The sequence below is a fragment of the Rutilus rutilus genome (genome assembly GCF_951802725.1).
Source record: "Rutilus rutilus genome assembly, chromosome: 4".
Classification (NCBI taxonomy): domain Eukaryota; kingdom Metazoa; phylum Chordata; class Actinopteri; order Cypriniformes; family Leuciscidae; genus Rutilus; species Rutilus rutilus.
The window spans coordinates 19,804,766-19,818,773 of record NC_140212.1 but is presented as its reverse complement, the minus strand read 5'-3'; the positions used below and the strand labels follow the sequence as shown (position 1 = coordinate 19,818,773).

At 36.8% G+C, this 14,008-nt stretch overlaps 2 protein-coding genes across 2 annotated transcripts; one reads left to right on the top strand and one right to left on the bottom strand.

Annotated features, from left to right (window-relative positions):
- On the top strand, window positions 1-8,252 carry ftr64 (finTRIM family, member 64). Its single transcript, XM_084406567.1, has 6 exons — window positions 1-631; window positions 851-946; window positions 1,025-1,258; window positions 3,916-4,072; window positions 4,177-4,236; window positions 5,253-8,252. The coding sequence occupies exons 1-6, from the start codon at window positions 41-43 to the stop codon at window positions 5,777-5,779; spliced, it is 1,665 nt and encodes a 554-aa protein (XP_084262693.1). The 5' UTR covers window positions 1-40; the 3' UTR covers window positions 5,780-8,252.
- A 150-nt stretch (window positions 8,253-8,402) lies between these two features.
- LOC311288920 (protein mono-ADP-ribosyltransferase PARP11-like) lies at window positions 8,403-13,182 on the bottom strand. The gene is made up of 8 exons (XM_084406568.1): window positions 13,017-13,182; window positions 12,355-12,507; window positions 12,122-12,242; window positions 11,932-12,007; window positions 11,746-11,818; window positions 11,073-11,200; window positions 10,681-10,832; window positions 8,403-9,613 (listed from the first exon to the last, which is right to left on the bottom strand). The coding sequence occupies exons 1-8, from the start codon at window positions 13,065-13,067 to the stop codon at window positions 9,297-9,299; spliced, it is 1,071 nt and encodes a 356-aa protein (XP_084262694.1). The 5' UTR covers window positions 13,068-13,182; the 3' UTR covers window positions 8,403-9,296.
- Between the last annotated feature and the right edge of the window lie 826 nt (window positions 13,183-14,008).

Below are 14,008 nucleotides of genomic sequence, written 5' to 3'. Positions count from 1 at the left end.
GGAAAGAGATTATTGAGCTGCTGCTTTATGTCTCTGTAAAATGGCAGAAGCCAACATTTTAGTGGCTCAGGACCAGTTCAGCTGTTCAGTTTGTCTGGATCTACTGAAGGATCCAGTGACCATTCCCTGTGGACACAGTTACTGTATGAACTGTATTACAGACTGCTGGAATCAGGAGGATCCGAAGGGAGTTTACAGCTGCCCTCAGTGCAGGCAGACCTTCACTCCAAGACCTGTCATATGTAAAAATGTGGTTTTTGCTGAAATGGTGGAGAAATTGAAGAAGACAAAACTCCATGCAGTTGTTCCTGCTCACTGCTACGCTGGACCAGGAGATGTGGAGTGTGACATTTGCACTGGAACAAAATACAAAGCCATCAAGTCCTGTTTAGTGTGTCTCAACTCCTACTGTCAAAATCACCTCGAGCAACACGATCATTTTTTTAAAGGTAAGAAGCACAACTTGATGGATGCCACCTGCAAACTACAGGAGGTGATCTGCCGTAAACATGATAAACTTTTGGACATCTACTGTCGTTCTGACCAGCAGTGCATTTGTTATCTGTGTGGAATGGATGTACACAAAAACCATGACACTGTTACAGCTGTAGAAGAGAGGATGGAGAAGCAGGTATGATGAACACATACATTCTAATGCAAACATTTATTTTAGCTGCTTTACTCTTTTTATGTACAATCAATCAATATTTCATTATTTATCAGTGCTAAGCATTGTACTGTGTATCTTTTCATAGATGTATGATAGTTTTAAACCTTAAATGAATGAATTTATTCATTCATTTATTCAAGTAGCACTATACTACTTGCACACTGCATTTTTGTCCTGTAGGAAGAACTGAGAAAGACACAGACTGAGTTTAAAAAAAGCATCCAGCAGAAAGAGAAACAGGTTCACGAGCTGAGAGAGACTGTAAAGTCACACAAGGTGAGTTTTGAGCACATGAGACGAACAACATCTGTGTTCACTGTTGGATTAATGTCAGGACTGTGTGTCGTATAACAGCGCTCTGCACTGGCAGCGGTGGAGGACAGCGAGAAGATCTTTACTGAGCTGATCCGCTCCATTGAGAAAAGACGTTCTGAGTTCACACAGCGGATTAGAGATCAGGAAAAAGCTGCAGTGAGTCGAGCTGAAGGACTCTTGAGGCGACTGGAGCAAGAGATCGATGATCTGAGGAGGACAGACGCTGAGCTAGAGCAGCTTTCACACACAGACAATCACAGCAATTTCCTCCAGGTAACGTTATTCTTAAAGCAGGTCTTTAGTTAAATTCTGATTTGCAATTAATGTTTACTAAATTCAATTACTCTTTAATCATTAAGTGACTGACAATGGTGTAAACAAGTCACAATCTTACACAGTAAGATTCTTTCTTTCGGTGATGGGTTTTTAGCACAAGTTGCTTTTTGATAGTTGTCAGAATGTTGTTGTGTATGTAAACACTGCCCAAAATACATTGAAATGCACACCTCAGTTGTTCAATTTCAGCATTGACATCACAGAAATACAGTAAAAATAGTAATACTGTAAAATATTGTCAAGTGAGGCTGTTGCAAGCAAGCTGTTAGATTTCTCTATATTTGGCTATCTATTAGATTTTGCTAATACATAAAATAAGCAAGCTTGACCAGAGTTCTTGTGGGGAGAAGAATTTATTGAAGGTAGTAGTGTTGCACAGTTCTTCAGCTGCGATGTTAGCGTGTCGACCTTCAAACAATCTTAACCCAAAGTTCTGTCTCTGTGACAGAACTTTATACATGAAGACAAAAGGGCTGCATGCAGTAAAACTGTTAGGACCTCCCACAGGAGATTGATCTACCCTGCAATCTATTCTGAGCAATGCTGTTTCTTTGTCATTCGCGCCCGTCAGTTTCTATGGGTCATGGGTCTGTATGGGCCATTTGGTTCAAACCTTTACAGACACAGAGTTGATTGCATCTAAGGCACAGTCACAATGTAAATGCATCTGACAAAAGACGACTGAAAATACACATATTCTTTCAAAGCACACAACGAAGAAGAATTTCAGGAAATAGTCTTTAATCCACCAATAATAGCAAAATGCACGAAACACATTTTTAACACTGAAGGAGGGAGGAGCCAGGAGCAGAGGGAGCTGGACGATGACCCAGAGGCCAGCCAGGAAGTAGCCTATGGTGGCGTCGAGATAGGGAGGAGCAATGGTGGAGATTTCGATGGATCAGCACAAGATCGCAGACTTAAGAGGCCATGACGGAGCCATGGCGACGACCCCCCTGAGGTGGAACCAGGGTACCAGAAGGCTGAGGTGGAACCAGAGCGACTGAGGGTCGAGGTGGAGCCGGAGGGAGGGGGAGAGAGACGGAGCCGTAGGGGTAGAGAGACGGAGCGCAGTGGATGGCTCGCAAGTCTGTGGTGCAGGCGAGGCAGCGTCTGACCGAGGTTGAGCCAAAGTATCGAGGGAGCCCAGTGGAGCAGTAAGGCCGATAGTCCCAGGTGGAGCCGAGGGAGGGAGGAGCCAAGGCAGTGGAGTCTGGACGACGGACTGAGGTGGAGTGATGGGATCAGCGGCTGGTGACGGAGCTAGGGGATCCCTTTGTCCAGGAGGAGCTGTATGCTGTAAGGCCAGAGGTGGATCCACGCCACAGAGGGACGGTAGAGGAGGAACCGAGGGGCTGACGGGAGACAGGTAGAGGAATTTGGAATTTGGAAACTGGAATTTGAAGAGGAGGTGGGAGAGGGAGGCTGGGAGATATCATAGGAGATGCAGGAGGCTTGAAGCAGTGAGGGACCAGCAGAAACGCAAGAGAACTGGACGGCACCAGAAGCCAACTTCAACTCACCCTCTGCAGCGGGAGTGTGGGTGGGATCTTCCTTCAATCTCAGGAACTCCACGAGGACTTCCACAGTTACGGACAATGTTGTCTGCTCACACACCTGGTCAGACATCTTGCGAGCCTCAAGCTCCGTTATTGTAAGCTCCAGCTTGTTCATGGCGGCAGGCTCAGATTCTCTGTCTGTGGTGGGCTCTGGCATCGTATCCGTACTTTGGGATTGGGACTTGCTGTTCCCTCTGTGTGGAGCTGGGCTGGAGCACCCAGCCCAAATACTCCAGCAGGCTCCTCTGTTCAGTGTGGAGAAGGAGATGCACCACTGGTGAGTCCATTCTTTTCGGTATTGGTCCTGTCACGGGTGACTGTTGGGGGGAAGTGCACAATGGAAATGATACATGATACAGATTTTTTCAGGATTATTTGATAAATAGACAGTTCAAAAGAACATCATTTAATAGGAATAGAAATCTTTTATAACATTATAAATGTTTTTACTGTCACTGATCAATTTGAATGAATGAATGAATGAATGAGACATTTATATAGTGCTTTTCATATGTACTACTGTACACCCAAAGCGCTTTACAGTCATGTCGGGGTCTCTCCTCAACCACCACCAGTGTGCAGCATCCACTTGGATGATGCGACGGCAGCCACAGTACAACGGCGCAAGTGCGCTCACCACACACCCAGATACAGGTGGAGAGAGGAGAGAGAGTAATAGAGCCAATTCAGTGGATGGGGATTATTAGGAGGCCATGATTGGGAAGGGCCATTGGAGGGAATGTGGCCAGGGCACCGGGGTTACACCCCTACTCTTTTACAAGAAGTGCCATGGGATTTTTAATGACCACAGAGAGTCAGGACCTCGGTTTTACGTCTCATCCGAAGGACGGTGAATCATTAATTTAATGCATCCTTGCTAAATAAAAGTATTAATTTCTTCAAACAAAAACAATGAACATTACTTTTAAACACAGTGTATAAAAATGACTGGGAAATCTGGTTTCATTTATTCTGTTCATTTTGTGAAAAGTAGAATTTATGTGTCTGTTATGTTATGTTTGTCTTTGTCTATAGAGTTTCCAGTCTTACTCTGTTCCTCCCGAATATACAGATGTAGCCATCACTTCCTCCTCTCCAATTTTCTTTGATGATGTGGCAAAATCTGTCTCCCTGCTTAGAGAGAAACTTGAGGATTTCTGCAAACAGGAGATAGAAATGATATTGGGTAGAGGTGAAGTGCTTGAGGTTTATTTTTGTTCAAATATTAGACTTCATTATGTAACATCTAGATGTAATTGCATAAAAACACTTGAAATCTCTGTTGGCTTGTTATAGTGACATACATCCAGATCATTTCCACCCCAGAACCCAAGACCAGGGATGAATTCTTACAATGTAAGAGCACTTGCTTTTTTTCCAACTGAGATTAAATCTGAAGCTGTTTGATTCTGTTTTACAAATGTCGGTTACACTTTACTTTAAAGTGACGTTGTTACAGTGTAACTGCACAAATAAGTACTTTGTATTATTAATTAACTAGGCTACATGTACAGTACTTACTGTAGGTTTAGGGTAGGATTAGGGTTTGGTTTAGGGTTAGTTGCATGTAATTATGCCTAATTTATAGTTGTTACTATAGTAAATACATGTAACGTGTAACAAGGACACATTCAAATAAGTGTCACCAAAACTTTTAATGCGTTTTTTTAATCGTTCATTTACACAACAACAGCGTTTTGGCGGAAAACTTGGTTTCAAACAGCAAGTTTTTAAAAAACGATACCGTTATCGTCTCCATGTAAACTACAAAAACGTGAATTTGTGAACACGGTGACGTCATGTGCATGCGTATTACGTGTTCAGTCTATAGGCGTGTAGTGTTTCATTACAAACCGACATCGCCAACTACTGGCCTGGCATGAATAATACAGCGTTATTAGTCGTTTTCGTGGATCCGTGTGAACGGGGATCGTTTTGACAACATGGTCGCCTGCATGCGAAAAACGTGAAGGAAAAACGTTTCTGGTTTTAGTACATCGTTGTTGTGTAAACATACCCTCGGACAAGAATCTAAGCTTGTTATGTAAAGCAATTAAATATTTATAACAGTATAGCAGACTACTTACAAAAAATGCATATTAATATCAGTTGTCACTGAATATCTTCCAATTGTATATCTTAGTAAGATGATATTTAAATGCTTATTTATATGACCAAAGCGCTGTGGTTTTTTTTATTGTGGGGGTCAAAACATATAATGTAATGCAATACAATGATGTTGGACAGATGTACAAATAAACAGACACAAAATTATATGTTGTAAATAACAAAAATGTTTAAGTAAATGTGTATACTGTTAAATTATATATTTAAATGTATATATTTGGTAATAGATCTTTTATTTTCTCCAGATTGCTGTCAGCTCACCCTGGATCCAAACACAGTGCATAAACGCCTTCGTCTATCTGAAGCAAACAAAATGGCCGCTGACAGTGGTACAGTCCAGCAGTCTCCCGATCATCCAGACAGATTTGATTATCCTCTTCAGGTGTTGTGTAGAGAGAGTGTGTGTGGACGCTGCTACTGGGAATTGGAGTGGAGTGGTGATGGTGGTGTTGGTATATCAGTGTCATATAAGAACATTAGTAGGAAGGGGTCTTCCGATAAGTGTGTTTTTGGGTTTAATCGGCAGTCCTGGAGATTGTTCTATGGTCTGTCCGGTTGCTCATTTTACTACGATAAGAAACGGATTAAACTCTCCGTACCAACCAGCGGCTGTAGAGTAGGAGTGTATGTGGATCACAGTGCAGGAACTCTGTCCTTCTACAGCGTCTCTGACACAATGACCCTCATACACAGAGTCCAGACCACATTCACTCAGCCCCTCTATCCTGGGTTTTTACTTTCTTTTGGATCAACTGTAAAATTGCACTTGTGAAAAGTGTACTTTTAAAAAGAGTGCTTACTATAAAAGTAATGTATACTTTCAAAGTTGATGTATCTTACTGTACATACTTAACCATGTTAAGCCTGACATATGAAACAATAGTCCAAAAAAAGCAAATTAATTGAAATGGAACAGTTTATTAAACATTTGGACAAAGTCTAAAAATAATGAAAATGTTTTTGTTGAGTTTCATATTTGATACATCAGGGTTTTATGCCTTATATAGTACGATACAGGAGAATATGGATATTATACTCGAGTAAAAAAAACAGAGGCCCAAACTGAGCATAACAGTAACAATAACAGTAGACAACTTAAAATAAATATAAATATCAGTTGTCACTCTATCTTTCAATAATATGTCTTAGTAAGATTATATTTAAATGCTTAATTTATGTTCAAAGCTCTGGATTTATTTTTTATTTTGTGGGGGTCAAAACATATAATGTAATGCAATACAATGAGATGTACAAATAAACGTTCCTATGTATCAAATTTGATTCTCACATTTTAACATGACTTTTCTAAAAATTAATCAAGTATACCTAGTAAGTCTAGTAAGTGTTCATCTTGAAATATTACTAACAATATAACTTTTTTTTATTTTTTTTTATGTTTACTTTATGAAAACCAGAAAAGATTTCAAAGCAAAAGGGCTCATGGACCACAATTATACTAAAAGGCATATTACTTGCTAAAAAGTATAAACTATCAATCAGACAACATCAGGCATGCAGTAGATTGTCTTGACGTTTTTCAACAAAGTGTTGATCAGGTTTTGAGGCCTTAAAATGTGTGTATGAAACATGATTCAGTAGGCTTTATGGGGTTATGTATGTAGTTAATGACTTATGGCGTTGCAACTTCATTTAACAGTATGCAAGTGATATGGAATTACTGTTAAAATTGTACTTATATGCAACAAGTTCAACTGTCAAGGGCTTTTTGACACTTTAGTAGCACTTGAGCAAAGTGTGCAATTGTGTAATAAATTATAATGCACTTTAAATATATACTTAGTATAGTGTTGTATAGCATGTACTGACAGCACAACCTGATATAACCAAGTGCAACATGTTCCTGGATAAACATCTTTGTTGATCCTGGAACAACATTCCAATCAACCAATCAGATTTAAGGGACAAGCTTACAGTTTGTCAAGTTTCGGCTTACAACCAGGGTTAGGTTCTTCTACATCAGTGTTATTCACCAATCATTACCCTCTGATTTTGGGGAAAATGTATGGGTAGGAATGTTGTAGGAATGTTGTTCCAGGATCAACAAAGTATGCATTTTAGTGCAATTCTGAAACCTAATCAACTATGCTTAAAATGTATGTTTATTATAATCTTGAATGTGCATATATTTGGTTATTTATAATTGTATACAAATACATCTGGCATTACATTTTATTGTCATTATACATCAAACATGTAGGCTACATTTTGCTGTATTTTAAGCACAACCATGGAAGAAAAAAGTACAGAAAATATTAATATCTAGTAATACACTAAATACTACTATAATTCTCTTCACATCAACCGTATGGATATCACAACAATTGGCTGAGAAACTGTAATAATTCATAATGTTTCAGTGGATTTGATAAATCAGGTCTGAAAAGTGACAAATAAATCCTTTGGAAATAAATTCAGAAGTGTGTGCATTTTTATGGATGAATATATTGGGTCAGTATGTTTTTATTTAAGTATTTTTATTTTTTTATTTTTAAAAAGAACAAAAACAGGAATAAGTTCTTTGAATTTCATACATTATATATATATATATAGGCATGCAGTATTTTACAAGTACATGTTGTTTATAAAACTAAAATATGATCAAGGATTATTTACTAATTTATCTCTCATTGAGAGGAGGAATAAAAGTGTAACTCTGTATTGGAGGTAACTATTTGGTAAAAAGAATTCCAACCATGTCCTTCTTAACACACATTTACCCTCAATATGTTCTACTAAACCACAAAGACAGCTCAGGTTTGATCATACATCTCTAAAATAGCTTCTCCTCCACCAATCCAATTCTCCTAGCTGTGTTCTTGGAATTTCTATGAAAATCATGTTTCATTTTGTTTTGTTGCATTGTATATTGTCTGCTTTTCATTAATTTGATCATGGCTGCTTCCCCAACTGACATACTTTTACGTGTCAAGTATGTACTGCATTGTTGATTGTAAAGTAATATCAAAAGCCAGTATTCCATTAGGATTATTCCAACCAACATGCACAGAGAACGTGATCCAGGCACATTTGAGATACTAGTATTTTGATTTGAGATTCACAAATTCTTGACATACTCTATAGAGGCAAACAAGCTTAGTGTGACCCGAATCGATCTTTCTTCCTCATAAGTGACAGATCTATTTAGGATATCAGAGTGATCACTTTGAACATAACATTTTGAATTCGAATCGTACTGTATATGGAGATAAATCTGATAGGTTTGTTACGTGATTTCAGAGGCATTAGACCTCGGTAATATATTACCAAATAAATATTTATATATATATATATATTTTCATTTATTTTATAAGGCAGTAGAAAAAATCCAATTATAAATGCATTAATCTTATTCCATGCATGTTTCATTTTCTTTCTTTTTTTTGACATTGTAAGTTTTATTCAAAATGTCAACTTGATGTTCCATGAAATTACAGACTTTTCTTTGTTGACATACGCCAGACTTCTTCAATCATCCAATCTTCCAATGGACTGCAAGAGATCTGCCTCCACCCAATCAACAGCCGCTGGATAGAACCAAGTCCCCACACTACATTTTTGTTTCTTCTTCAACAATTTGTTTCACTCGGATAGGCTATAAGTCACAACATGGAAGAAAAGATCTGTCACTAACTTAGTTTCATCGCGACTAATATGTCATCTTATTTCCATAAAATGAATGTTTAACAAAAGAGATTTTTGCCTTTGTTTTTGAAAATACACAACAAGAGGTAGAATTATGGAGAGGTAGATTATGGAATAATAAAACTAATAATGTTACATGTGCAAATTTGAAAAACATAAACTGAGAACTCAGTCTTTATGGAATCACTTTTTGCCAACTTTTTTTTTTTTTTTTCCATAAGGCAGGATTTCTGGATATTACACAAGTAAATAGTACAGTTATGGCCTTTTTAAATGAAAAAAAGAAAGAAAATTAAGAGGAAAAACTGGTTTCCAGTTCAACATTAAAATAAATGTTATGAAAAACATCAAGTTGATATAATCCGTTTAAACAATAAATATATTACCCATATATATATATATATATATATATATATATATATATATATGTTTTTTTTTGTGTGTGGTTTTTTTCAGCCCCCTAGTCACAGTACATAGTTATATATTTCATAGTTTTTCACCAAAGGCACTTTTGCAGTAACCGTCCTCAGCACTGTTACAGCACTCTGCTCTAAAACTCACACAACTCCACGGTACGGTAAGTTCCGTTAACACAGTTTATGCTGATTTGCTTTTGGTCTTTGACATCAGTAAAATTCAATTAGGTATTCCGGATAGATCTGGTTGCTGTCGAATATAACGAAGATCTTAGGGTTTATCATGTCATCCACACAGCTGTCGAAAAAGTTGGCAATGCTCGTGTCTTTAGAAGGAGGTCTGCAGTACTGGGGGTGACCCAGTGTGTATTCCCCAACTAGAACCCGGGCCAGGAACATGCACTTGTAAGGCGGGTCACTCTGGAAAATAGCGGGCGCCATACCATGTCTCTGTAGGATAAAGTTATGCTTGCTAGTCGAATGGCAAAACTTGCTGGAATACCTTGCGTCGCGTGCAAAATAGCTTCCTGTGAAGACAAAAAATGTATGTATACAGTGTAAAATGTTTCTATAATGACATTTTAACAGTAGTGGAATGTTTACAATTAACCCTACGACAAAAAATAGTTTTATTTCAATAAAAAGTCAAATTTCACCACATAAGAAAATAAATATGCTTCAGGAAATCATGATGAGGAGATAAAAATTCAAAAGTATGATATAAAAAGTCAAAATAATTATTTGCAACTCGTATTTGCATATTTTGATCTCATCCAAAGCTGGAATTTGTGACATAAAAAGTCACATAAAAAAAAAAGATGCAATGCCAAGATAATTATGAGATACGAAGTCATAATGAGATAAAGTCTAAATTATGACAAAAAGTCAAATTATGACAAAAATACAAGTATGACTAATGACATAATTGCGACTTATTCTCATATTTGAGACAAAAATGTGAATAGCGATAAAGAGCAACTTTTTTGTCATTAAGACTTTTTATATCAATTTTGACATGTCAGAATTTCGACTTGAATGTCATAATTGCAACTTATCTCATTATTATGACTTAAAAGCATTTTTTTTTTAATATGTGGAAGAAATGGGCTTCCATACATATTTAAAAAATGCTGTCTAAATATGTACATAATTTAGGTTGTTGCAGTATTTACAGAAACAGTTTTTTATAAAGTCATTATTTAGCTACATTCCATCATGTCTTTCGAAACCTGTATATTTTTAACTGTGGAAATACGCAGTTACGCAAATGTTTAAGCTGTTCTTATCCACCGAATGATCGTGGATGGTGACCATGGCATATTTTCAGTGAAAAAGTTAACAAAATTATAATTTGGCTTATACTGGATGTATGAATGACTTTTATTTCATGCTTGTTAGAGCTTGACAGCCCTATCCACATCCACTCTGTCACTGTATGTAAAAGAGCAGCGTGAACATTCTTCAAAGCGTCACTTTTTGTGTTCAATGAAAGATAGAAGTCATACAGGTTTGGACTGACATGAGGATAAATAATGACACAGTTGTCATCTTTTGTGAATCATCCCTTTCATGCAAAAAGACTCATGGACTGTACCTTTGCCATAGACGTCACCATGACTTCCTGTGAGACGCCAATCAAAGTTGTATGTACATATGGCCTGTATGTTACTGTGGCCAGTTCCGTGAAAAAGCATCTTTTCTTCAACGTTTACTGCATGTTTTATCTTTCTCAGCTGGGCCTTTTTCCTGTAATATATTTGCATTTTTTTAATAATATATTTAAAAATATATATGTGTAATATATTTAAATTCAAGTTTGATTCTGTCATAAATGAAATAGTCAAAAACATTTAAAATGACATTTGATAACACTGTATTTGCTTAGAAACCTTGTAATAAGTGTGAAATGAAGACAGATAGTTGACAGAATAATTATTACAATATAAACCTTTTCAGGTTTGTTTCAAATATTGGAAATGAGTCAACCTGCAGAAAAACTCCCACAAATCCAGGTTCTGTATTCTCTGAATGGATCTGATGGACTGGGTCATGGTTCTCTCATATAACCGGGCCACTTCTTTGTACTCAAACGTATCTCTGCATAGAGCAATAAGCTGGAGAGAAACAGTCACAGTCAAACAACAACAACATTTATTAATAAAGCACATTTAAACACTATGAACTATTATATATTTTGGTGCACAGCAAAACAACGCCTCGTATACAAACATGAGAATTTTAAAATCAACCCTAAATTTAACGGCAAGCCAGTGGAGGGATGCTAGAATTTCCCCTATTCTAGCATTCCTCCATCCAACTGTCAATATAATGTATGCATTTCCATAAAACATCAAAAGAAACAGCAGTGTCAAGTCTTACTGGAAGGTAAAACTGACAATTGTCATCTAAACGGTGATAAGGAATGTTGCATTTCTGAAGAAAATGTAGGCCAAAGGAAGCATATAAAGGGAAAACAATAAAGGTCCCAAAATGGATCCCTGAGGCACACCACAAGAAGCAGATGATGAAAAATAAATAAATAAAAATTTCAAATTAACAAAAAAAAATTAAAATCGAATCCTCTAGGTAAGATGCAAACCACTGTAATTAAGTGTAGTGCAGTCATTAATTTAACTTTATCTTTTTTTTTTTTTTTTACCTGATAGGATTCCTCTGTATTAATTCTTTCCCAGTGACTGGGTACAGGAAGAGCTGGGTTATCACAGATAAATCTGTGAAACACAAAAATTATTTTTATTTTTTATGTAATAAATAATACAAATGTATAATATAAAACATTACAATATAAATATTATAATAATAAAAGCTGTATAAAAGAGCTTACCTAAAGTCAGTAGCTGAATGCAATGCCCTTTTGATTGGCCTTTCTTTTCCAGTAGTCACATTGACTTGTTTCATAGCTAGTGACATGATAGAGTTAAGAAAATTACAGTAAAGATGCATATCACAGGCCTCATGGCATTTATTACCACAAATCTAGATAACACAAATCTAGGCTTTGCTAGGTAACTGACCAGAAAAGTCTAATTTATAGGTATATTTAGCAGTATAGAAGTCCATTGAAGCATGCTGATTCTTGCAGTAGTTTTGTTCAATTTGCTCATTGGTGACAGAACACCCTGTGCTCGGCACTTCCTGTAGTGAAAAGGAAAACAGCATGATGTGATCAGCAAAAAGGCAACTTATGAATTGCCATTCATATTAGTTTAATATATCAGACTGCAGTTTGATAAAGCGCAGTACATACTTCAAACATGTGCCAGACGCCACACTCAGCAAGGTAAAACCAGTGCCACTTTGTCTCTGATGTGTCCATTTCCTCCTCACATGATTCTTCATCAGGGGGCTTCTGGAGGACCCCTGAGCTCTCCAGATGTTTTTCAGTAGCCACACAGTGCATCTGCAAAGCAAATACACAAATATGACCATTTGGTAAACTTTCAAGTGTATGCATACGTACATTACATATGTCATGACAACATGCTTCATTAATAACAAGCAATTATTCGTCTGAAACATTCATCTGTTTGATTTCACAGGACGCGATCTCATTCAAACAATATATTTTGTAAAACATGCTGGAATGATCAAATATAGTTATACTTTCTAATTATGTTGACTTGGTGTCAGTGATGTAAACGTCACACAATTTAGCGTCGGTCCAGTCCATCCAAATACTCATCATCCATTCATCAATCTTTCGTTTTGAACTATTTTAATCTTTCAGACTAGGCTTTCTCCAGCCTACATCAACGTCCATTTACAAACTTTACTCATGTAATTCATCTGATTTGATTTTACCGGTCGCGATCTCATTAATAAAGGATATTTGTTTACTAAAACATGCTGCAATGATACAAATATAGATACTTCTTGCATTGAAGAATAGTATTAATGCATTATGAATACCTTTCGAAAAAGCCTCGTTCCTCTTGTTGTTTTGAACAATGTCGATTTCATCTAAATTCGTGCAACATTGTTTCTAGTCTGATTACTGGTTCTGTTTCGTTTTCCTCAATCTCTTGTTGTTGTGCGCTTCACTTCCGCATTCGCAGCTGTGACGTCATGCGTCCTTCAACCTAAAATAAATAATAATAAAAAATAAAACCGAAGGAGATAGATGGATTAATAAGCTTCAAAATGCAATAATAGTAATTATAATAATACAACTATTAAATAATATGGATTCATTGCTTTTGCATTTGTGTCACAGCAAAAGGCCTTAAGCCTACTAAAAATATAAAATGTTCCTTCTTTAGAGGGATCGTGTCATGAGGAACCACGTTGTTCTTTAAGTTTCAGAACTCAAAACGTCCTCGGCAGTTTCAAAACCACCCATGTACTTCATTTTATTTTATTTTTACTTCATTAAACTATAAAAGATAGCCTACACCAAAATCAAATATCGTATGTTTGATTTATTTCATCTGTCCTAATCGTGACCTTTTTGTTTGCCAACAAGCAGCAGTAATAAAACATTAATTAATTTTAACTTCTGTATTTTAAAGTTTTAAACCAAACCCCATTACCATGAATTGCGCATTCAGCTTGGTCAATGAAACAATTGTTTAAATGCATTAAACTAAAGTTGGAGGGAACAGGGAATTCAAAGCTATACTCACGACCAAATCGAAGCCTACGAATTCGTACAGTGAGTTAAAGGTGGCTGACTGTAATTCGCACAATTCGATTAGTCTTAATTCCCGTGATGGGTAGGTTTAGGGGCGGGGTCAAGGGTAGGTCATTCGTACGAATTCATACGAATTGGGCAACTAGTAGAGTTTTACAACTCGTAAAATATGTCGTAAAATCGTACGAATTGCCGTGAGAACAGCCTACTGGTCACGTGTTGCTGCAAGAAGATCTATCTATCTATCTATCTATCTATCTATCTATCTATC

Coding starts and splice junctions, on each gene's coding strand:
- ftr64 (XM_084406567.1), top strand. CDS start 41: ATGGCAGAAGCCAACATTTTAGTGGCTCAGGACCAGTTCAGCTGTTCA. Junction 632..850: donor AAGAGAGGATGGAGAAGCAG/GTATGATGAACA, acceptor TTTGTCCTGTAG/GAAGAACTGAGAAAGACACA. Junction 947..1,024: donor AGACTGTAAAGTCACACAAG/GTGAGTTTTGAG, acceptor GTCGTATAACAG/CGCTCTGCACTGGCAGCGGT.
- LOC311288920 (XM_084406568.1), bottom strand. CDS start 13,067: ATGAAATCGACATTGTTCAAAACAACAAGAGGAACGAGGCTTTTTCGA. Junction 11,819..11,931: donor CATTCAGCTACTGACTTTAG/GTAAGCTCTTTT, acceptor TGTGTTTCACAG/ATTTATCTGTGATAACCCAG. Junction 11,201..11,745: donor ATACAGAGGAATCCTATCAG/GTAAAAAAAAAA, acceptor GTTTCTCTCCAG/CTTATTGCTCTATGCAGAGA.